Source organism: Hyperoodon ampullatus (assembly GCF_949752795.1).
Source record: "Hyperoodon ampullatus genome assembly, chromosome: 15".
Classification (NCBI taxonomy): Eukaryota; Metazoa; Chordata; class Mammalia; order Artiodactyla; family Ziphiidae; genus Hyperoodon; species Hyperoodon ampullatus.
Window position 1 is genome coordinate 757,135 of NC_136928.1, and position 26,132 is coordinate 783,266.

The window sequence follows — 26,132 nt, forward strand, 5'->3', positions numbered from 1 at the left end:
ATGTGTAAGCCCAAATGTCTATCTTGTTCCAGAAATTCTGAAGTAATCTTTCTGAAATGAAAGCTGATCATTTCACTCCCTGATTTAAACATTTAAATGTAGTCCACATCAAATAGGGTAAAATTCAAACTTGTTGGTGCCATCAACAAGGCCACCTGGAATCTAGCTCACCTTCCAGCCTTTTCTCTAACCTTCTCCTCTCTCATACCCCAGGCTCCAGCCCAACCAAACCTCCTGGCTCATCATGGTAGTGCACTTTATTTGCTCTATTGCAATTCTGAAGGCTCACTTCAGATATTGCCTCCTCTGTGAAGCCCAGAGTTGTACCAGCAGACCCTTCCTTGGTATCCACACTGAACCCAGTGCAGGTTTCTCTATAATGTACATGTAAGGCTTTATTCTCAACTGCCATGGTTGTTGGAATCAACTAGGGAGCTTATCAACAATACAAATAATGGCTCTGGAAGATTCCAGTTCATTAGGTTAGGAATCCATATAAATTATAAAACAGCTAAGGTGATTCTGAGGACCAATCAAGTTTGGGTTAGTAGTACCTCCTCTATAGTTAACAACTGCCCTCTGGTTAACAAGCCTCCTCTCTTGTTAGGTCCTCCTTTCTGGTTAACCTACCCTCCCTTCTGATGAGCATGTTCTCCTCTCTGGTTAACTTGCCCTCCCCTCTGGTTAGCGAGCCCTACTCTCTCTAATAGGCCATGGATTTCTTTCAAGCAGGCACCATGTCTTATCTGTCTTATGTCCCCAAAATCGTACACAGTTCCAGGCACTTAAAAATGTGTTGCGTGAATGAATGAACGAATGAATTACTGAATCACCTTTCCCCTAAATGTTCCAGCCTACAGTCTCCGAGGTGTTTCTGTCTTTTATTGTTCATTGCTTTTGCCCACTCCCAGTTGAATATCGGGGACTTAACTGAGGAGCTTATAAGTGAGTCAGAAACCATTGTTTCTACCTTGGCAACATATGCCAGACTTGGTTGTCAAACTTAGAGTGAATCTTCTGTCTTCTTGAGAATGGAAACCCAGGGAATCAGAGGGGTTATTGAGTAGCAGCTTCCTCCTGAGACTTAAATATTTGGCAACTTCAGGCTTGGCATGAGGACTGGCATAAAAACAAAACAAACAAACAAACAAACAAACAAAAACCTGAACATCTAGAAAGCACAAGCCAGCATCTTAAATGGACTTAGTGGTGTGCTAGACAGGACATAGGAGAAAGGCTAGAGACTCTAGAATTGAGCCATTCTCTCCTCCACTAGCTTCTACTGGCTGTGTTACTTTAGGCAAGTCATCAACTACTCTGAACCTCAGTGTTCTCATCCACAGAAAAAGGGATGAATACAGGATATCACAGGGTTCATATGAGATTAAAAGGAACAGTATATGTGAAAGCATTGAGTATAGTGTAAGAAATGTTTCCTCTCTCCTTTCTGTCATATCTTGGGTGTTGGCATGGAAAATTGCAGCAGAACAGTAGAGAGCAACGAGAAACTTGGGCTTGGACTCTCACAGTGAGATGGGGCAGAGAGTGGGGTATGCAGCTGAAGGAAACTGGAGAGTTCAGTCTAGCAAGTAGACCACAGTTTCAGAAGGTATGAAAAACAGACCATTGAGATAGACCACGCAAGCCACCTTCTTAGAATATCCAAGAATATTCATAGGGTTTCTGTAACAGGAGATGGCATAACACGTTTTTGGCACATAACAGTGCTCTTTGGGGAAAGGACCATACCTCATTCATCTGTGTAGTTCTAGTGCCTATTGAGTGCCTGATAGAGGACCAATAAATATCTGTATATTGAATAGTGGGAGGACAAAGTCATAGCTTGACACCATCTCTCCCTTGCTCTTTCCTAGTTCCTCAGTCCTCCAGATGATGTGTGATGTGAATAAGTTGACGTTTACTGAGGGTCATACAGGCCATTTTGTTCATGCTCCTGCCTTCACACCTGGATGTGCTTAAGCCATTCCAGACAGACTTCTGTTTCCTGTGCTACTCTCCACAGTGCCTAGGATCCACATAGCTTGCTCTTGCATGGTGACTGAACTTTCTTCTCTCAGATAAAGTCATGAGTGTCACAAAACACTGTTATTAAGGAGGGTTTCCTGTTGGAGAGGCATCAAGTCCTGTTTAATGTGTCAGGAAAATTTATCATTTAAAGCTCCATATGTTTTCTAAGGAAGGTGGGTCCCATTATGAGTTAGCTTTGCTCTCCTGAGACCCTATGGATTTGGATTTGCAAACTGAAAGAACTGGAGCGTTCCACATTCTGAAGGGAGAGTGACTTGGGATTTCTAAGGCAATCCAAGAGAAGAGAAAGAGCCAACAAGATGATGTGAGTTACTCAGTGAGACACTCCTGTGCTCTCTAAATCCCAGTTCTTACTAGACTCTCCAACTTGTATGGAAACCAATAAAAAGTGAGTTTTACATCCAGGTGAATGAGGGGAAAAAATAGCCTATGCACTTAGGAACTAGTTACAATGGGAACCATGAAAAGAAAGACCATGAGAATCCCCACACATCATGAATGGGGCCTTGAACTTTACCAAGATTACAAAACTAAGAGTTTGAGCCAAATTAATCTGTACCACTGAAGGGCAAGGTAGGGACATCTCAAGTAATACCTGTATCCTCTGAACTTGGCATCAATCTAGACACCACAAAGAATGCATAATTAACATGCAAACTGTCCTTGTCCTCAAGGGGCATACAGTCTCATTGTACAGACAAGACATAAAGCCATTGGACAATGTGCTTTCAGGCTGCATTTTAGTTTCAGTACAGTAATGGAGGTGATTAAAGAAAGGCTTTGAGCAGGGCTTCTTGAGAGGTCAACCTGAGTTGAGTCTTAAAAGGGAGGTGAGAGTATTGAGTATGACAGAATACAAGAACAGCTTTTTCAAGAGCTCCCTGTCAGAATTTAAAACAGACCAGTCAGGAAGTACCCAAGAAGAAAAAAACAGCTCTATACACTGCTCATTTTAAGCATATACCTCAAATAATTTGCCTGTGTAAACTTCTTTTTTCCTTTTAATGACTTTTTAAAGTCATTTCACCAGATGGATATTTACCTGACTTGGTTCTTTTTCTAAAATAAAACAAAACAAAAACAAACAAGAATAAAACAAAAGGAAATTTTTTGCTGTCACTTTTAGCATCCTACCTTCGTTTTCTTTCATCCTTGGCCTTTTTCTGGATTAATTTGAGTTGGAGAAACTCATGCACTTGCCACTCACCCAATCCTCTACTCACAGCAAAGTGTGTAGAGTGTCTAATAGACACGCTATTAATAATAGAGTGTCTACTCTCTACTCTCTTGTAATAGAGCAGGCTACTTTGAGAAATTCGGTTGTAACTTCCAAAGGCCAATGGGTAGAATTATTTCCATTTCCATTGTGGCCAGGAAACGTAGAGATAATCTTACAGTGTCCCAAAATTGACTCTGCATATGATGGGACTTCAATTTCCATTTTAATGGAAACATGTTGATTTAAAAGGAGCAAAAGGGCTTCCCTGGTGGCGCAGTGGTTGCGAGTCCGCCTGCTGATGCAGGGGACACGGGTTCGTGCCCCGGTCCGGGAAAATCCCACATGCCGCGGAGCGGCTGGGCCCGTGAGCCATGGCCGCTGAGCCTGCGCGTCCGGAGCCTGTGCTCCGCAACGGGAGAGTCCACAACAGTGAGAGGCCCGTGTACCACACACAAAAAAAAATAAAATAAAATAAAATAAATAAAATAAAATAAAAGGAGCAAAAGCATATTTCTGAATTATATGTCTTCTCTCCCCATTAACAACCTGGACGTGTATGGGCTACATTTTTATTCCAGTTCTGTTGGGGGGCACTGATCAGGGCTGTTGTGTACCTGATACCTGATCTTTCTTACCTCTCTGCCTTATTGATTCCCCTCCTGAATGAGATGTTAGTATCTTGGCTATGTCTCAAATAAACTTACAATTCAGGTTTTTGTTTCTTCCTCAGTGGAGCCTCTCAAACCCTTTATCTTCAGCTCAACAGGAAGGTAACTTTGTTATCAGATTATTGAATGCTAATGATTTACTTGCTTATATATGAGGAAAAGAAAGATCTGAAATATTCAATTATATACACAAAAGTTCCTGGTTCTCTATATGGGGAACCCAGTGTGACTGAAGTGCATAGAAAGATGCTGCTTTACACAGCTTCACTTAGTGGGAAGGAAAGCCCCGTGGGTCAGATAGAGCTAAACAGACCCGTTGTTATGCCTTTGTAGCCACAGCAGGGAAGCCAGAAGCACGGATTCTCCTTTACCACTCTCATTTTAGTAGAAAAATTACAGGTGCTGAAGTCAGACAGCCTGGACTCCAATCTTGCCTGATCCCTAACTCCAGCCCAATAGGCCTATTCAGACAACTCCTTCTGCCCCAATTCCTCACTAGCAATGGGACCTTGGGCATATAATGGAATTGCTTTGTGTCTCAGTTTCCTTATGGGCAAAATATAAGAGATAATACTTGGGTAACCGAACATTTTATAGCAAATAAAAAACCAGAATAATGCCTGGACAGCCCCAGTTAAACATCCCATATTGAATGCTTAAACAAATGCTCATTTGATTTCCCTTTCCTTTAGAAGGTTAAATTAATGATTTGACTGTTTAGTGCAGGGGTGGGCACACTATGACCAATGGCCCAAAGGCATCCAGCTACCTGCTTTTATAAGTGAAGTTTCACTGGAACACAGCCACACATGTGCATTTGTATATTGCCTGTGGCGGTCACTCAACAGCCGTTGAGTGAAAAATGGCAGAGTTGAGTATTTGCAATAAAGGCCATATGGGGGGTCGGATCAAGATGGCAGAGTAGAAAGACATGGAACTTACCTCCCCCTGACAAACACATAAAAAATACATCTACATGTGTAACAATTCTCACTGAAAACCAACTGGAAACTGGCAGAAAGATTCCTGTACGACCAAGGCTGTAAGAAAAATCCATATATAATCAGGTAGGACGGGAAGAAAAGTGATGAGATCGGGACCTGTGCCCCTGGGAGGGGATTCGGAGGAAAAGGGAGATTACACAGACAGATACCCACCCTGGGGAGTGAGTGATGAGAGCCAGAGATCGGACGCCCCAATCCTGGGTCTTATGCAGGGAAGACGAGCTCCTTTGGCTGGTTGGAGGACCACTGGAACTTAGAGGAGGGCTGTGGGAAGACTGAACTCCACTTGTGAGGAGTGCATGCATGCTGGCATGCCCTCAAGACAGAGTGGAGAGGGTGATTAGAAAACTGATCCAGTGGCTGCTGGGTTTCCTGCAACACCTTCAGCATTACCCCAGCCCAAGCCAAGTGAACACTCCAACCGCACTCACTCCACGTCAGAGCTTCACACAGGACCTAGGGCCGCCACAACCAGGGAGAAAACTCAGCCATGGGACTCAGAGGTGACCTGGTCCTAGGATGGGACAGCAGTGGCCATTGTTGGGGCTTTTACTCAAGCAGCACCTCAGAAAAAACCCAGAACTCTGATAGCGACCACTTTACCACAACTCACACCCTGATATGACTGAAAGATCACACAGGCCTGCCTGATTTGCAGTACAGCTCCACAACAGGGCAGGGTGACAGAGGTTGGGGGGGGGTGATTGGCAGTGAGAGACAGAGGAGATTTGGACCCAAGGCTGTGTCTGAGCAGAGTGAGAGAAATAATTGCTAATACAGGCTTCCCATGCTTCAGCACTCTCCCCCTCCGGGGCAAAGGTACTGGTGCTAGGAGAGGGGAAAGCACACAGTTAAAAGAAAAAAAGCCAGCTCAGGCCCATACTCACGGCTTCTGCCCCAGCAACTTAGGATCAGATCCCAACCCCAATAGGGCAGTGTTGGCCACTGAGCAGATGGAAACCCCACCTCACACACGGCTCCAGCTTTATCCCTTCTGTCTCCAACCCCACCTCCTTCCACCTCTTAGCACACCCTGAGAAAAGATGTATCTTGTCTCCATGTCAAATTCAGCTCACCCACCAAAGGCATTGGGCACACACATAGTCTGTATAGTGATGCTCTCAAATAAAAACACCCCTTCAAGACTGCCATAGGTAAATGTTTCACCTAAATTCATAGAGGCAGAAAATGTTAAGCAAAATGAAAAGACAGAGGAGCTGGTTTCAATTGAAAATGCAAGAGAAAACTCCTGAAAGAATAAACAATAAAACAGAAATAAGCAATTTACCAAATAAAGAATTCAACTTTGGTAATAAGAAGGTTAACTGAATTAAGACCAAAACCAAAGACACTTTAAAAAACAGAAAATTACAAACCAATATCTTTGATGAATATAGATGCAAAAATCCCCAATAAGGTGTCAGCAAATCAAATCCAACAATATATAAAAAGGATCATACACCATGATCAAATGGGATTTATTCCAGGGATGCAAGGATAGTCCAGTATTCACAAATCAAGCAAGGTGATACACAACATTAACAAAATGAAGGATAAAAATCACATGATCATCTTAAAAAGTTGGCAGAAGAACTGAATAGATATTTTTGTAAACAGAAAGTGCAGATGGTCAACAGGCACATGAAAAGATGCTGAACGTTGTTAATCATCAGGGAAATGCAAATCAAAATCATAATAAGATGTCACCACACACCTATCAGAATGATCATCATCAAAAAAAACACAAATAACAAATACTAGGATGTAGAGAAAAGGGAAACCTCCTACCCTGTTGGTGGGAATGTAGATTGGTGTAGCCATTGAGGAAAACAATGTGGAGATTTCTCAAAATACTAAAAATAGAACTTCCATATGACCCAGCAATTCCACTTCTGGGTATACATTCGAAAGACAGAAACACTAGATCAAAAAGATACATGCACCCCAATGCTCATAACAGAATTATTTACAATTGCTAAGTGTCCATCAACAGATGAATGGATGAAGAAGATATGGTATGTATATACAATGAAATATTACTCAGCCATTAAAAAGAATGAAATAATGCCATTTGCAGCAACATGGATGAAACTGGAGATTATCATATTAAGTGAAGTACGTTAGACAGGGAAAGACAAGTATCATGTAATATTGCTTATATGCAGAATCTTAAAGAAAATGATACAAACGAACTTGTTTACAAAACAGAAACAGACTCACAGACTTAGAGAATGAACTTATGGTTACTGGGGGGAAGGGGGGAATAGACTGGGAGTTTGGGATTGGCATATAGACAGACTTTTTCTTGCTTCTTTGTTTCCTGGTGCACAAAGAGGGGATTAAGAGAGCCACTTAAAGGAGCTCCAGAGATGGACGCGAGCTGCGGCTATGAGCGTGGACACCAGAGATAAGCATGAGATGTTAAGGCTGCTGACGCAGCCACCAAGAAGCCTGTGTGCAAGCACAGGTCACTATCCACAACTCCCCTCCTGGGAGCCAGTGCAGCCCGCCACTGCCAGGATCCCGTGATCCAGGGACAACTTCCCAAGGAGAACATACGGCGCACCTCAGGCTGGTGCAATATCACGCTGGCCTCTGCCACCACAGGCTCGCGCTGAACTACCTACCCCTCCCTCCGCCCTTCCTGAGTGAGCCAGAGCCCCCAAATCAACTGCTCCTTTAACCCCGTCCTGTCTAAGCAAAGAACAGACGCCCTCAGGTGACCTACATGCATAGGCAGGGCCAAATCCAAAGCTGAAACGCAGGAGCTGTGCGAACAAGAGAAAGGGAAATCTCTCCCAGCAGCTTCAGAAGGAGCGGATTAAATCCTCAAAATCAAGCTGATGTACCCAGCATCAGTGGAATACCTGAATAGGCAACAAATCATCCCAAATTGAGGAGGTGGACTTTGGGAGCAAAGATATATATATTTTTTCCCTTTTTCTCTTTTTGTGAGTGTGTATGTGTAGGCTTCTGTATGTGATTATGTCTGTATAGCTTTGCTTTTCCCAATTGTCCTGGGTTTGGTCTGTCCTTTTTTTTTTTTTTTTTAAGTATAGTTTTTAGTGCTTGTTATCATTGGTGGATTTGTTTTTTGGTTTGGTTGCACTCTTCTTTCTTTTTTTATTACTTAAAATTTTTTTAATAATTATTTTTAGTTTTTATTTCAATAATTTTATTTTATTTTACCTTCTTCTTTCTTTCTTCCTTTTGGTCCTCACTTTTATTCTGAGCCGTGTGGATGACAGGATCTTGATACTCCAGTCAGGTGTCAGGGCTGGGCCTCTGAGGCAGGAGAGCCAGGATATTGGTCCACAAGAGACCTCCCACTTCCACATAATATCAAATGGCGAAAATCCCTCAGAGATCTCCACATCAATGTCAAGACCCAGCTCAACTCAATGACCAGCAAGGTCCAGTGCTGGACACCCTAGGCAAAACAACTACGAAGACAGGAACACAAACCCACCCATTAGCAGAGAGGCTACCTAAAATCATAATAAGGCCACAGAAACCACAGAAACCAAAAAGTTCCACCAGAAGTGGATCTGCCCACAATAAAGACAAGACCCAGACTCATCAACTAGAATGCAGGCACTAGTCCCCTCCACCAGGGAACTTACACAGCCCACTGAATCAACCTTAGCCACTGGGGGCAGAAACCAAAAACAACAGGAATAACGAACCTGAAGCCAGTGAAAAGGAGACCCCAAACACAGTATGTTAAGCAAATGAGAAGACATAGAAAAACACAGCAGATGAAGGACCAAGGTAAAAACCAACCACACCTAACAAATGAAGAGGAAATAGGCAGTCTACCTGAAAAATAATTCAGATTAATGATAGTAAAGATGATCCAAAATCTTGGAAATAGAATGCAGAAAATAAAAGAAACATTTAACAAGACCGAGAAGAAATAAAGAGCAAACAAACAGTGATGAACAACACAATAACTGAAATGAAAAATTTTCTAGAAAGGATCAATAGCAGAATAACTGAGGCAGAAGACCGGGTAAGTGACCTGGGAGATAAAATAGTGAAAATAACTACTGCTGAGAAGAAAAAAGAAAAGAAAAGAACTGAGGACAGCCTCAGAAACCTCTGGGACAATATTAAACGCACCAACATTCGCATTATAGGGGTCCCAGAAGAAGAAGAGAAAAAGAAAGGGACTGAGAAAATATTTGAAGAGATTATATATGAAAATTTCCCTAATGTGGGAAAGGAAATAGTTAATCAAGTCCAGGAAGCACAGAGAGTCCCATACAGGATAAATCCAAGGAGAAACATGCCAAGACACATATAAATCAAACTATCAAAAATTAAATACAAAGAAAAAATACTAAAAGCAGCAAGGGAAAAACAACAAATAACATACAAGGGAATCCCTATAAGGTTAACAGCTGATGTTTCAGCAGAATCTCTGCAAGCCAGAAGGGAGTGGCAGGACATATTTAAAGTGATGAAAGGGAATAACCTTCAACCAAGATTACTCTACCCAGCAAGGATCTCATTCAAATTTGACAGAGAAAATAAAACCTTTACAGACAAGCAAAAGTTAAGAGAATTCAGCACCACCAAACCAGCTTTACAACAAATGCTAAAGGAACTTATCTAGGCAGGAAACACAAAACAAGGAAAAGACCTAAAATAACAAACCCAAAACAATTCAGGAAATGGTAATAGAAATATACATATCGATAATTACCTTAAATGTAAGTGGATTAGATGTTCCCACCAGAAGACATAGACTGGCTGAATGGATACAAAAACAAGACCCATATATATGCTGTCCACAAGAGACCCACTTCAGACCTAGGGACACATAAACACTGAAAGTGACGTCATGGAAAAAGTTATTCCGTTCAAATGGAAATCAAAGAAAGCTGGAGTAGCAATTCTCATGTCAGACAAAATAGACTTTAAAATAAAGACTATTAGAAGAAACAAAGAAAGACACTACATAATGATCAAGGGATCAATCCAAGAAGAAGATGTAACAATTGTAAATATTTACACACCCAACATAGGTGAACTTCAATACCTAAGGAAAATACTAACAGCTATAAAAGGGGAAATCAACAGTAACACAATCATAGTAGGGGCTTCTAACACCCCACTTTCACCAATGGAAAGATCATCAAAAATGAAAATAAATAGGGAAACAGAAGCTTTAAAGGATACTTTACACAAGATGGAATAATTGACATTTATAGGACATTCCATCCAAAAACAACAGAGTACACTTTCTTCTCAAGGGATCATGGAATATTCTCCATGATAGATCATACCTTGGGTCATAAATCAACCTTTGGTAAATTTAAGTAAATTGAAATCGTATCAAGTATCTTTTCCAACCACAGTGCTATGAGACTAGATATCAATTACAGGAAAAAAATCTATAAAAAATAAAAACACATGGAGGGTAAACAATACACTACTTAATAACCAAGAGATCATTGAAGAAATTAAAGAGGAAATCAAAAAATACCTAGAAACAAATGACAACGAAAACACCACGACCCAAAACCTATGGAATGCAGCAAAAGCTGTTCTAAGATGGAAGTTTATAGCAATACAATCCTACCTCAAGAAACAAGAAGTATCTCAATTAAACAACATAAACTTACAACTAAAGCAATTATAGAAAGAAGAACAAAAAAAATGTTAGCAGAAAGAAAGAAATCATAAAGATCACATCATACATAAATGAAAAAGAAATGAAGGAAACGATAGCAAAGATCAATAAAACTGAAGGCTATTTTTTTGAGAAGATAAACAAAATTGACAAACCATTAGCCAGACTCATCAAGAAAAAAAGGGAGAAGACTCAAATCAATAGAATTAGAAATGAAAAAGGAGAAGTAACAACTGACACTGCAGAAATACAAAGGATCATGAGGGATTACTACAAGCACCTATATGCCAATAAAATGGACACCTGGAAGAAATGGACAAATTCTTTTTTTTTTTTTTTTGCGGTACGCAGGCCTCTCACTGCTGTGGCCTCTCCCATTGCGGAGCACAGGCTCCGGATGCGCAGGCTCAGCGGCCACGGCTCACGGGCCCTGCCGCTCCGTGGCATGTGGGATCTTCCCGGACTGGGGCACAAACCCGTGTCCCCTGCATCGGCAGGTGGACTCTCAACCACTGCGCCACCAGGGAAGCCCTGGACATATTCTTAGAAAAGCGCAACTTTCCAGGACTGAACCAGGAAGAAATAGAAAATATAAACAGACAAATCACAAGCACTGAAATTGACATTGTGATTAAAAATCTTCCAACAAACAAAAGCCCAGGACCAGATGGCTTCAAGGGAGGATTCTCTCAAATATTTAGAGAAGAGCTAACACCTATCCTTCTCAAAATCTTCTAAAATATAGCAGCAGGAGGAACACTCCCAAACTCATTCTCTGAGGTCACCATTACCATGATAACAAAAACAGACAAAGATGTCACAAAGAAAGAAATCTACAGGTCAATATCACTGATGAACATAGATGCAAAAATACTGAACAAAATGCTAGCAAACAGAATCCAACAGCACATTAAAGGGATCATACAGCATGATCAAGTGAGATTTATCCCAGGAATGAACGGATTCTTGAATACACGCAGATGAATCAATGTGATAAACAATATTAACAGATTGAAGGAGAAAAACCATATGATCATCTCAATAGATACAGAAAAATCTTTTGACAAAGTTCAATACACTTTTATGATAAAAAAAAAAACCTCCAGAAAGTAGGCATAGAGGGAACTTACCTCAACACAATAAAGGCCATATATGACAAAGTGACAGCTAACATCATTCTCAATGGTGGAAAACTGAAACCATTTCCTCTAAGATGAGGTACAAGACAAGGTTGTCCACTCTCACCACTATTATTCAACATAGTATTGGAAGTTTTAGCCACAGCAATCAGAGAAGAAAAAGAAATAAAAGGAATCCAAATCAGAAAAAATGAAGTAAAGCTATCACTCTTTGCAGATGACATGATACTACACATAAACAATCCTAAAGATGCTACCAGAAAACTACTAGAGCTAATCAATGAATTTGGTAAAGTAGCACGATACAAATTAATGCACAGATATCTCCGGCATTTCTACACACTAATGAGTGAAAAATCTGAAAGAGAAATTAAGGAAACAGTCCCATTTACCATTGCAACAAAAGGAATAAAATACCTAGGAATAAACCTACCTAAGGAGACAAAAGACCTGTATGCAGTAAACTATAAGACACTGATGAAAGAAATTAAAGATGATACAAATAGATGGAGAAATATACCATGTTATTGGATTGGAAGAGTCAATGTTGTGAAAATGACTATACTACCCATAGCAATCTACAGATTCAGTGCAATCCCTATCAAACTACCAATGGCATTTTTTACAGAACTAGAACAAAAAATTTCACAATTTGTATGCAAATGAAAAAGACCCCAAATAGCAAAAGCCAACTTGAGGAAAAAGTGGAGCTGGAGCAATCAGGCTCCTGGGCTTCAGATTATACTACAAAGCTACAGTAACCAGGAGAGTATGGTACCGGCATAAAACCAGAAATATAGATCAATGGAACAGGATAGAAAGCACAGAGATAAACCCATGTATATATGGTCACCTTAATTTTAATAAAGAAAGCAAGAGTATACAATGGAGAAAAGACTATCTCTTCAGTAAGTGGCACTGGGAAAACTGGACAGGTACATGTAAAAGAATGAATTAGAACACTCCCTAACACTATACACAAAAATAAACTCAAAATGGATTAAAGACCTAAATGTAAGGCTAGACACTATAAAACTCTTAGAGGAAAACATAGTCAGAACACTCTATGACATAAATCACAGCAAGATGCTTTTGGACCCACTTGCTAGAGAAATGGAAATAAAAACAAAAATAAACAAATGGTACCTTATGAAACTTAAAAGCTTTTACACAGCAAAGGAAACCATAAACAAGGCGAAAAAACAACCCTCGTAATTGGAGAAAGTATTTGCAACTGACAAAGGATTAATCTCCAAATTTACAAGCAGCTCATACAGCTCAATATCAAAAAAAAAAAACAAAACCAAAACCAAAAACAAAAAATAAAACAACTACCCAGTCCAAAACTGGGCAGATGACCTAAATAGGTATTTCTCCAAATAAGATATACATATTGTCAACAAACATGAAAGGATGCTCAACATCACTAATCATCAGAGAAATGCAAATCAAACTTCAGTGAGGTATCACCTCACACCAGTCAGAATGCCATCAGCAAAAAATCTACAAACAATAAATGCTGGACAGGGTGTGGAGAAAAGGGAACCCTCTTACACTGTTGGTGGGAATGGAAATTGATACAGCCACTATGGAGAACAGTATGGACGCTCCTTAAGAAACTAAAATTATAACTACGATATGACCCAGCAATCTCACTACTGGGCATATACCCTGAGAAAACCGTAATTCCAAAAGAGTCTTGTAACACAATGTCCATTGCAGCTCTATTTACATTAGCTTGGACATGGAAGCAACCTAAGTGTCCATCAACAGATGAATGGAATAAGAAGATGTGACAATATATATAATGGAATATTACTCAGCCATAAAATAAAATGAAACTGAGTTATTTGTAGTGAGGTGGATGGACCTAGAGACTGTCATACAGAGTGAAGTAAGTCAGAAAGATTAAAATAAATACCGTATGCTAACACATATATATGGAATCTAAAAAAAAGGAGAAGAAAATGGTTCTGAAGAACCTAGGGGCAGGACAGGAATAAAGACGCAGATGTAGAGAATGGACTTGAGGACATGGGGAGTGGGAAGGGACGAAGTGAGAGAGTGGCATTGACCTCTTTATACTACCAAATGTAAACTAGATATCTATTGGGATGCAGCTGCAAAGCACAGGGAGTTCAGCTTGGTGCTCTGTAACCACCTAGAGGGGTGGGATAGGGAGGGTGTGAGGAAGACACAAGGTGGAGGAGATATGAGGATATATGTATGTATGTGTATATATATATATATATATATATATATATATATATATATAGCTGATTCACTTTGTTATAAAGCAGAATGTAACCACCTTTGTAAAGCAATTATACTCCAATGACATTGTTAAAAAAATTAAAAGATCAAAAGCTGGTTTTTTGCAAAGATAAATAGAATTGATAAACCTTTATCCAAACTCATCAAGAAATAAAGGGAGAGAGTTCAAATCACATAGAAGAAATGGACATAGTCTTAGAAAGGTATGACCCTCCAAGACTGAACCAGGAAGAAATAGAAAATATGAACAGGCCAATCACAAGTACTGAAATTGAAACTGTGATTAAAATCTTCCAACAAACAAAAGTCTAGTACCAGATGGCTTCACAGGCGAATTCTATCAAACATTTAGAGACAAGTTAACACTTATCCCTCTCAAGCGCCTCCAAAAAATTGCAGAGGAAGGAATAATTACAAACTCATTCTATGAGGCCGCCATCACACTGATACCAAAACCAGACAAAGATGCCACAGAAAAAGAAAATCATAGGCCAATATCACTGATGAACATAGATGTAAAAAATCTTCAAGAAAATACTAGCAATCGAAATCCAACAGTACATTATGATGTACTCCATGATCAATTGGATTTATCCCAGGGATGCCAGGGTTTTTCAATATCCACAAATCAATCAGTGTGATACACCACATAACAAATTGAGGAATAAAACCCATATGATTGTCTAAATAGATGCAGAAACCCTTTTGACAAATTCAACACCCAATTATGACAAAAACCCTCCAGAAAGTAGGCATAGAGGGAACTTACCTCAACATAGTAAAGGCCATATATGACAAACCTAACACTAACATCATGCTCACTGGTGAAAAGCTGAAAGCATTTCCTCTAAGATCAGGAACAAGATAAGGAGGTCAACTCTCACCACTTTTATTCAACATAGTTTTGGAAGTCCTTGCCATGGCATTAAAGCAGAAAAAGAATAAAATAAATGCAAACTGGAAAGGAAGAAGTAAAACTCTCACAGTTTGCAGATGACACGATACTGTACCTAGAAAATCCTAAAGATGCCACTAGAAAAATACTAGAGCTCATCAATGAATTTGGTAACGTTTCAGGATACAAAATTAATACACAGATATCTCTTGCACTTCTCTACAGTAACAACAACAAAAGGTCAGAAAGAGAAATTAAAGAAACAATCCCATTTACCATTGCATCAAAAAGAACAAAACACCTAGGAATATAACTACCTAAGGATACAAAGGACCTGTACTCCAAAATCTGTAAGATGCTGATGAAAGTAATTGAAGGTGACACAAACAAATGGAAAGATATACCATATTCTGGATTGAAAGAAGCAATATTGTCAAAAAGACTCTCCTACCCAAGGCAATCTACAGAGTCAATGCCATCCCTATCAAATTACCAATGGCATTTTTCACAGAACTAGAACAAAGTATGTTAAAATTTGTATGGAGGCACAAAAGACACCGAATAGCCAAAATAATCTTGAGGAAAAAAACAGCTAGAGGAATCAGGCTCCTTGACTTTAGACTATACTATGAAACTACAGTCATCAAAACAGTATGGTACTGGCACAAAATCAGAAATATAGATCAATGGGATAGGATAGAAAGCCCAGAAATAAATTATGATGTACTCCATGTACCTATGGTCAATTAATCTCTGACAAAAGAGACAAGACTATACAATGGAAGAAAGACAGTCTCTTCAATAAATGATGCTGGGAAAACTGGACATCCACATGTAAAAAAAATGAACTTACAACATTCTTTAACACCATATACAAAAATAACATATACAAAAATAAACTCAAAATGGATTAAAGCCTAAATGTAAGACTAAGACTGGTTACTATAAAACTCTTAGAGGAAAACTTAGGCAGAACATACTTTGACATAAATCACAGCAATATCTTTTTTGATCTGTCTCCTAGACAGATCAAACATAAACAAATGGGACCTAATTAAACTCAAAACCTATTGCACAGCAAAGGAAACCATGAACAAAACAAAAAGACAACCCACAGAATGGGAGAAAGTATTTGCAAACAATGCAACTGACAAGGGATCAGTCTCCAAAATTTACAAACAGCTCATGTAACTCAATATGAAAAAAACAAACAATCCAATCAAAAAATGGGCTGAAGACCTAAACAGACATTTCTCCACATAAGACATACAGATGACCAAGAGGCACATGAAAAGATGTTCAATATCACTAAGTATTAGAGAAATACAAATCAAAACTACAATGAGATATCACCTCACACTTGTCAGAATGGCCATCATCAAAAAGTCTACAAACAGTAAATACTGGAGAGGGTGTGGAGAAAAGGGAACCCTCCTACACTGTTGGTGGGAACGTAAACTGGTACAGCCACTGTGGAGAACAGTATGGAGGTTCCTTAAGGAACTTAAAATAGAGCTACCATATGATCCAGTAATCCCACTCTTTGGCATATATCCAGAGAAAAACATTGTTCAAAAGGATACATGCACCCCAATGTTCATTGTAGCACTGTTTACAATAGCCAGGACATGGAAGCAACCTAATTGTCCATCAACAGATGAATACATAAAGAAGATGTAGTATATATGAAATGGAATATTACTCAGTCATTACAAAGAATGAAATAATGTGATTTGCAGCAACATGGATGGACCTGGAGAGTATCATAGTAAGTGAAGTCAGACAGGGAAAGACAAATACCATATGATATCGCTTATATGCAGAATCTTTAAAAAATGATACAAATGTACTTTTTTTTTTTTTTTTTGTGGTACGCGGGCCTCTCACTGTTGTGGCCTCTCCCGTTGCGGAGCACAGGCTCCGGATGCACAGGCTCAGCAGCCATGGCTCACGGGCCCAGCCGCTCCACGGCATATGGGATCCTCCCAGACCGGGGCACGAACCCGTATCCCCTGCATCGGCAGGCGGACTCTCAACCACTGCGCCACCAGGGAGGCCCCAAATGTACTTATTTACAAAACAGAAACAGATTCACAGAGAAGGAACTTATGGTTACCAGAGGTGAAGGGTGGGTGGGAGGGATAGATTGGGAGTTTGGGATTGACATGTACACACTACTCTTGTATTTAAAATGGATAACCAACAAGTACCTACTGTATAGCACAGGGAACTCTGCTTAATGCTCTGTAATAATGTAAGTGGGGAAAGAATTTTAAAAAAGAATAGACACATGCATATTTATAACTGAATCACTTTGCTGTACACCTGAAACTAACAAAACATTGTTAATCAACTATGCTCCAATAGAGTAAAATAAAAATTAAAAAAAAACACAGAGATTGATATCTGGATGTGAATGATCCAGAGACTATTAAATGCTAACCTACCCACACCAGCTACCCCAGCTCCTTTTAAAGCTTCCATTATAGAAAGTGGGATTGCTTAAAAGCCTTCATTACAAACAGATTGGTAGATTAAAATACCAGCATCCCTACTGACATCAGGTAGTGTGTGGTTTTAACTTGTTTGCTTTTCCTTTTATTTGTTTGTTTTTAATATGGAATAAACATCTTTGCCCATTTTTTATAAAATGGCTGCCTTCATTGTCTATGTCTCCAGTGGGAGTCCCAGTTCCCTCTTACCTCTCTGAGGGGTTCTCTAAGATCAGCCAGTGGGTCTGACCCAGTCTCCTTTCAAATTACTGCTTCTGCAGTGGGTCTCAGAAAGTGTGAAATTTTGCATGTACCCTTCAAGCCCAGAGTCTGTTTCCCAAAGCCCTCCAGCTCTCCCATATGCAAACTTGGTTAGCCTTCAAACCCCAGTGTTTGGGGACTCACCTTCCCAGTAAAGGACCTCTGGGATTGGGAGCCCTATGGGGGACTTGGGCCCCTCACTCCTTGGGAAGAACCTCTGCAATTGTGATTATCCTCCTATTTGTTGGTCACCTCACCAGGATTGTGGGTCTTAACTATACCATGTCTTTGCCCCCCATCCCACCTGTATCCTTGTGGTTCCTTCTTTATATAGATGTGGAAAATCTTTTTGGCTCATCTTCACGTCATTCTCACTAATTTTGGTGTGTCCATGGGAGGAGTCGAGCTCAGGGACTTCCTACTCTGTCATCTTGGCTGTTCCTCAAAACACTCAGGATATTATATTTGGTTTAGACCTTTACTGCATTTTACCCATAGTCCATTTCAGTCCTTAGTCATGTACCCTTTTATGGTAACCCTGGCTGGAGACTCTACATCTGAATCATATTTGAACCACATTGGTCCACCTGAATAGGACAACTTAGACAACAGTCAGCCACATCCCCTCCTTCAATTCACTCTAAATTGTCACAGGCTCTTGGTGCCATCTGTCTTTGTACCCATTTCTTATGGTCTTGTTTACTGCAATCTTGCTGTCATTTGGTACTTTTTGAAATGAGTCCACCAACAGTGTTATGGATCTACTTGGGCTTGGAGGCAAAAAATTCATGCTATTTAGAGTTGTACATAACATAGCAGTGAGAATGTGAGAGGCTCTGCCATTACCACAATGATTTAGTAGATGACTCTGTGTCATCTCTATTGGCTTCTCAAAGACCTCTTTGGTTATAAGTTGTGAGATTTGTCTTAGTTAAGTAGATAAAGTTGCTAGTCAAATGATCTGGCTAAATAAGTTCCCTGAATTTTGATGATTAAAGAAATGTCCTGGAAGAAAACCCCAACTGATGAAATATTAGCAACCTCAGGTAGAAAGACTATGTGCTCCTTAAAATGGAAGGGAGGGGAGTAAGAGAAAGGATGAAGTGACCTCTTGTTCAGAGGAAGAGCCAAAGGATGATGCCCTGTAGAAAGACTGAGTTTTGTTTTGTACAGTTCCCAACATATTGGTCAATGCAGAATTTATTTGACAAATAATTATTGAGAATTTAAGGGCTTAATGTCAAGATCTAGGAAATTCTGAAGACCTGGGTCCAGTGAGATCACTCCTGCAGGATGATCCTGGATGTCTGTATGACAGAAAACACTGAGCAATAATTATTCTCACATATTTTCAGACTGGGAGAAACAAAGGTATAATATGCATGTACTTCTCCTGCTGCATGTATTTTTATTCAACAACCATTTATGGAGCCCCTTCCATGTGCCAAGAAATTTGTATATTCATTTATTAAATTAAGCTTTCATTGAGTATTTACTATATCCTAGGCACTGAGGAAGCCAAGGATACCAGCATGAATAAGTCACAGCAACTACCATCCTCAAAGAATCTGTGGAGGATAAAGAGAGAAGAGATAGCCATGCTCTCAGCTGTCACCCCTCCTGGTCATTTGAACCCAGAGAGATGCAATCCCTCAAAGGAAACTTGTACCATCACAGGAAGAGTGAGTGGGGATAAGGGAGGGAGAGCAAGGACTGGAATTGGAGGGGAAAGTGTAGAAGAAGGATGTGGAAAGACAGATCTCCTAGCCGAGGAAAGACATTCTGTTTGCCAAATGACTTAGGGCTGGTATAGGTGAAAGTTATGAGAATACTGCAGCTTGTCAGAAGATTGGAATTCTTTCTCACAATAAGATTGTTTCACTCTGTGTTTTTAAAAATGTGCAGGCTTATATTTTGCCAGACTTAAAGCACTATATGGAAAGTTCTTTTTATAAAGCAAAATCATGCAGGAGGAAGACAGCACCTCAAGTTTTCATCAGAGAGGCCACATAAAATTCAAATCAGAGCTCATGGCCTGCCATGGGACTGAAACAACCTGAAGTGGAGAACATAATCTACATCTCACACAGCCTCCAGACAGTCTCTCTGGTAGCCTGATGATTAATGCATAAACTAGAAAGACATTTCATTGACTGCCTTCTAGTCCCATGAGCACAATGTAGCCAATAAATATTTATTGAATGTAATTTCCTGGGGCTTGCAGCACTTACTCTGTGATAACTTACAGGCGAATAAGCAAGAATTGTTTGGGGTGGTTACAAATAAATATATAAATGTATGTTAATGGAATCCAAAATACAAATGGACAGTAAGAAAGGAAATATGTATCCTTCTGCAGACAAGTCATCCAAGTGGTACTAGATTTGGGGTAAATAAGAAAGAAGTGCATTACACAAGCCCCAGAAGTGAGAATTGCAAGAGAGAAAGAAGAAAGGAAAAAAGGGAGGAAGGAGATTTATAAATGGCTCTATTTCATACAAATGAAAATATATACGTTTTTTAAAGTCAATCTTTTTTAGTGTCTCTGGCTTTATGTGTACAATACTTTCATCTGTCACTGAAATAGCTCCTACACTCAGGAAATGGCAGAGTTAACTGAAATGGGCTTCCAAATTACAATTTTTGCAATAAAAATAAAATATGGCTTTCTGCTATCCATTCGGAGGTACAGCACCAATATGCTTATGTGATCCCCCTTAAGCCCCAGTCACATTAGATTCTGAGCCATGTATCACCAATTCGTCCATGAGGATGATTGTTAGGTTAAATTTGTTTAAGTCTGAACATTTATTCTGAGTTAAAAGTAAATTAAAAATTTGCATTTGAGATAATATCCAAAAGGGACAGTGTAATCACCACATTCTCCCTTGTGCATCCTCTCTAAGCTCCTGTGAAGTCTGAGAATGCACAGACACAGTGAAAGCAAGAGCCTGGGAGGTGCTGAAGCTGAGACAGGCATCTTCATGGCCGCATGTCCAGCTTTGTAGGGGAAAGATCTTGTCTCTTGGAAATTCTTCAGTAAGTAATTCTACAATTTTAATGCAAACACTCAAAAGAGACTCTAGTCATGACCAACCAGGTCCAGCCCTTCAGCAAACTGGAAAGAAGATAATAGTGATTGCACAAATCCACATCCATTGGCTCTGATTCTAGGATTGCCACAACCACCACATGACTAAAAAGGAAACAAAGGTTTCATTGCTGTCAGGCAGCAGGAAAAAGGGAGAACAAAGAGGGAAGTCAAGACTTCTCAGTATTCTTTTCAGGATACCACCCTAAGTATGGAAGGTCATCAGGTCTGCAGTATGCTGGACCTCCCTTGGAAGTAGCCAGACAATGCTTGATTCACTGCAGGTTGAGAGTTGTCTTTGCCCTTTCTTTTTAATTAATTTATTTGTGTATTTATTTATGTATTTATGTATTTATTTATTTATCGCGGTACACGGGCCTCTCACTGTTGTGGCCTCTTCCGTTGCGGAGCACAGGCTCCAGACGCACAGGCTCAGCAGCCATGGCTCACAGGCCAAGCCGCTCCGCGGTATGTGGGATCTTCCCGGACCAGGGCACGAACCCGTGTCCCCTGCATCGGCAGGCAGACTCTCAACCACTGCGCCACCAGGGAAGCCCTGCTCTTTCTTTTTTATATATAAATGTATTTATTATTTATTTATTTTTGGCTGCGTTGGGTCTTCCTTGTTGCGTGCGGGCATTCTCTAGTTGCGGCGGGCGGAGGCTACTCTTCATTGTGGTGCGTGGGCTTCTCATTACAGCAGCTTCTCTTGTGGAGCACGGGCTCTAGGCACGCAGGCTTTGGTAGTTGTGGCGTGTGGGCTCAGTATTTGTGGTTCACGGGCTCTAGAGTGCAGGCTCAGTAGTTGTGATGCACAGGTTTAGTTGCCCCGTGGCATGTGGCATCTTCCCAAACCAAGGCTCGAACCTGTGTCCCCTGCATTGGCAGGCAGATTCTTAACCACTGTGCCACCAGGGAAATCCCTGTCTTTGTCTTTTCAATGCTCTGTAGATGGTAGTTGAGTAACAGACTTTATGGCCACCAAATCAACCAGGGAAATTTGCCCAGAGATTTATAGATTACTACTCACCTCCACCACAATATCTTTTGCAAGTCTCTTTCTAATTCCGCTCTCTCCTGACTTCAAGACTACCTACACTTAGTGTCTTTTTGTTAAAGCATAATTATATTTCCCAAATAGGTGATAACATTTTCAGGGTCATGCTGACACTTTTGTGTGTTTGACAAAGGAGGGGTACAGTGACTTGCTGATATGTCATGACTAAAATATTCAAATAAGAGTGGAGACATGGGTATGAAATGTACAGTGTGAGAAGTCAATAATTATGTAATATCTTTTTATGTTGACAGACCATAACCAGACTTTTTATGGTGATCATTTTGAACTACATAGAAATATCCAATCACTATGCTGTATACCAGGAACTAACATAGTGTTATACTTCAAAAACAAACAAACTCATAGAAAAAGAAGGTCAGATTTGTGGTTTTCAGAGGTGGGGGTTGGGGGAGTGAGAATTGGGTAGAAGTAGCCAAAAGGTAAAAACTTTTCATTATAAGATAAAAAAGTACTGGGGATGTAATGTACAACATGATAAATATAATTGACACTGCTGTATGTTATATATGAAAGTTGTTACGAGAATAAATCCTAAGAGCTCTCATCACAAGGAAAAAAATTACTATCAACCCTTAGAATGTATATATATAAACCACTTTGGTGTACAGTAGAAACTAACACTATATTATAAATCAACAATACTTGAATAAAATAAATTTAAAAAAGACTACCTAACCACTTTCCAAAAGAGGGAGAAGGAAAAGATCCTGGGGATTTCCTTCCGGGGAGCTATCATCAGTTCTGATTACATGTGTAAAAGCTGACCTGAGGCATCCTAATATACTTTCATGTACTGAACACTGTCAGTTACAGAGCAGAGAAGGAAAGCCTAGGTCCCTAGCAAGAAAATCTGGGAAAAGGTGTTCTAAAGTTTAGGATGATAAAAGGACAATCAGGGAAGCCTTCATGAAAACTGAGCCATCAAGCTTCTCAGACAGGGAAGATCTAACTATCATAGCATGGAGAAGGGAAGAAGTCTCTGAATGCTTCTTGCCCTTCAAGCCAGATGCTCAGCAGGCTCACCCCAAATCCAGCAAAGCACACCCCTTTAAGCCTCTTCAATAATCCACCTGCCATTCCGAATCTGCAGCCTCCCTAAGGCTCTGAGGTATTTATCAGATTACCACTTGAGGTCACACATTCTACTGTCATGTTTTGTGGCTGTTTATTTATATGCATTTTCTCCTTGGAGAAATTAGAAGCTCGGAGTTCACAAGGAAACACCGTGCTCTGCGTGCGGCAGGTGCACAGTGTGAATTTGTAGTGCACATACTGAATGAAGTTGCTTTCCTTTTAACCCTGGCCCCAGTTCCAGCCTAGAGATCCTAGAGTCCAAAGACTGTAAAAAAGAATTATGTGGAATTATTTGGAGCCAGCTGACAGCTATTCTATTTGTCTGCTCATTTCTGAAGTCTCCATTGACTATTCAGTCCCATGGAAGCCAGAAACACCAGCCTGTCAGAGAATCAAATGCACGATTCGGAGATTTTGTCAGATACTTAAACCCCAAAGGCAGTATAAGACATAATTCCTACTCTGAAAAAAAATGCATATTTTAAGGGATGGATCCATGAACTCTGCAATAAATAATTGTTTTCACTGTAGACAATATTTATTGGCAGGTGTTAAGAGTGCAAAATAGTAACAAAGGGATGAGAAAAGAGGTTGGTATGGCTCCCCTTCCCCAAGTGAGGACCCTGTAACCAGGCCAGTGAGGTGGGAGTACTTGACTGCAGCCACTTTGAGTCCAGCATCCTCTGGAGAACAAGATTCCAGGCAGGAGGGGTCCTCACAACATGGGGGAAGGGAGCAGTACCCTAGAAGGGATGTGAGCTGTGTTCCATCCCAAGCTGCTTTGTTCCTGTCCACCACACACCTCAAAAGCTCGGCGCAGGGATGTTAGGGGACTGGGTTAAACCTATCCCTTTAAAAGGTAGATGACTTTTTCAATGCAGGAGGCAGAATTGATGTGACTATAACTGATATGAAATGCTGATTGGAATATTTGTTAATCCTAAAATCTTTGTTGAATCTCAAAGTCTATACACAAATTCAGACGTGGACACTCATTCAGATGACACCACTCAGTGCTTGATCCCAAGTAAGAGATGGAGAAATGGCTCCAGACCTAAAGTCATCATTCACTTTGCTTCCCTCTTCCTGCAGAGAGGTTTCATCTACCCTGGGCTTTGATATGCTCAAGTGTGTCTGTCTCAGGATGTGGAGAGTCTCTTTCTCTTCATGAAGCATACTTTATTAGCCATACACTTACTTCTAGATGTTCAAAGAATTGGTGAAGATTTCTCCAGGAGCTGTTGGTTTTTTGTTGGCTTTAGGCCACTGCTTTCTCATTCGTACACATTCACTTCCCTTCAAACTGTATGGACCTGTACAGGATTGCCAGCCTTTTAAACTGCCACACCGGGACTTTAAAAACTACTATTTCTATCACCATTATTCCTTAATCCAAAAAAGGTAAAGACAGGCTTTACATTGACTAAATTCACAAAGTTGTTCTTATTTTTCTTATTTCACTGTAAGCCACTGACATATACTTAGGTATCATGTCCCTAGTATAAGGACAAGGATGAAAATTTCTCTCCTGGAATGTTGCTAGATGGGTTCTAAAATATTAGAAATACATGGCTGAGTTTAGCATTTATGTCATAAAAGTCATAAAGCTTAAGGATAGAATATGAAAAAGAAAATAATTGTAAAAATCACCAGGACTCAAAGGGTTTCTGGAGAATTTTTCACTGGGCAGGAACAATGCATAATCACTAATGCAGATTTTGGTGACCAAATTGGAATTTTGTCCTTTCTTCTCTGTTCCAGGTACATGGCCATCATCCATCCCCTCCAGCCCCGGCTGTCGGCCACAGCCACCAAGGTGGTCATCTGTGTCATCTGGGTCCTGGCTCTCCTCCTGGCCTTCCCCCAGGGCTACTACTCAACCACGGAGACCATGCCCAACCGAGTGGTGTGCATGATCGAATGGCCGGAGCATCCCAACAAGATTTATGAGAAAGTGTGAGTAGAGATGAATTTCAGTGCCTTCTTTGCCCTTTCTTGTTCCTTCTTTCTTTTGTTATTTTGTTGGTTAGGATTTAATTTGTATGTTAGGATTTTATTTGTAAACATTTCTCACAACAACTCTGTGTCAGGTTGATGTGTCCATAATTATCAGGAGACTATTATGTCCCAAATACTATTCTGGACTTTGAATGAAAAGTTTTAAAATATAAGACCTGGATCCTGTTATAGCATACCATTTGGGCACACTACCGTGTCCCTCTTACCAGTGAATTTGCCCTGCCAGTGTCTGCATTTCTTTGCCTGGGAACTTTTTCCTAACCTATAGAATGCCATTTTGCCCTCTTGCACAGCATGCCAGAGGGTAAGGGAATTATCCTTCCCTCCACACTCCCAGCAGCTCTCAAAAACAACTGATGGGGGAACTTCTCTGGTGGTGCAGTGGTTAAGAATCCATCTGCCAATGCAGGGGACAGGGGTTCGAGCCCTGGTCTGGGAAGGTCCCCCATACCGTGGAGCAACTAAGCCAGTGCACCACAACTACTGAGCTTGTGCTCTGAAGCCTGCGAGCCACAACTACTGAAGCCCACACGCCTAGAGCTTGTGCTCCGCAACAAGTGATGCCACCGCAATGAGAAGCCCACGCACTGCAATGAAGAGTAACCCCCGCTCACTGCAACTAGAGAGAGCCTGCACACAGCAACAAAGACCCAACTCAACCAAAAACAAAAACAAAAACAAAAAAACAAAAAAAACCCCCCCCCACACACAAACTGATGGGAGTTGGCATATGAACACTCCAGCTCCCTCCCCCTTCAGGTGGGAGGTCTCTGAGGTGTGTGTTTTACTGTGTTCAGGGTTTCCTCTTGGGATTAAGCTCGAGTCACCCTGGTAGCAGCTGGCTCAATGACACAGGCTTTGTTAGTCCCACTCCCTACTGGTGTTTCTTTCTCCTTCCAAATAAGTCATTTGCATCTGAATCTTTATCTCAGGATGTGTCTCTGGGGAAAATTAAACCAAAACACCTACGGTCTAGGATTTTGCAGCTGGAAAAATACCTATACATGTGAAATGCATGGGAAGGCAAGGCCAGAACATTGAGAACTTATGAGTTACAGGTTCCCCACAGGACAGGCCTGCTTCTCTTCCAGCCACCTGACCGATCACATTTAGGGTTTTTTAAAGCTATCTTGGCACATTTTCCAAGATTTCTTATCTTAGAGGCAACATTAAAATGGTTTATTCTTTGTTTTGTTCTATTCAAGTGAGCAGCAATTTGACATTTATA

General features: G+C 40.4%; 1 protein-coding gene across 1 annotated transcript in view; it reads left to right on the plus strand.

Annotated features, from left to right (window-relative positions):
• The window catches only part of TACR1 (tachykinin receptor 1), a gene marked incomplete at both ends in the record, with an annotated part of 98,439 nt that overhangs the window by 49,806 nt on the left and 22,501 nt on the right, over positions 1-26,132 (plus strand). The window contains one exon of the mRNA XM_079721192.1: positions 24,647-24,841. Within this exon, the coding sequence (XP_079577318.1) occupies positions 24,647-24,841 (195 nt within the window). The remainder of the gene's footprint in view (positions 1-24,646; positions 24,842-26,132) is intronic.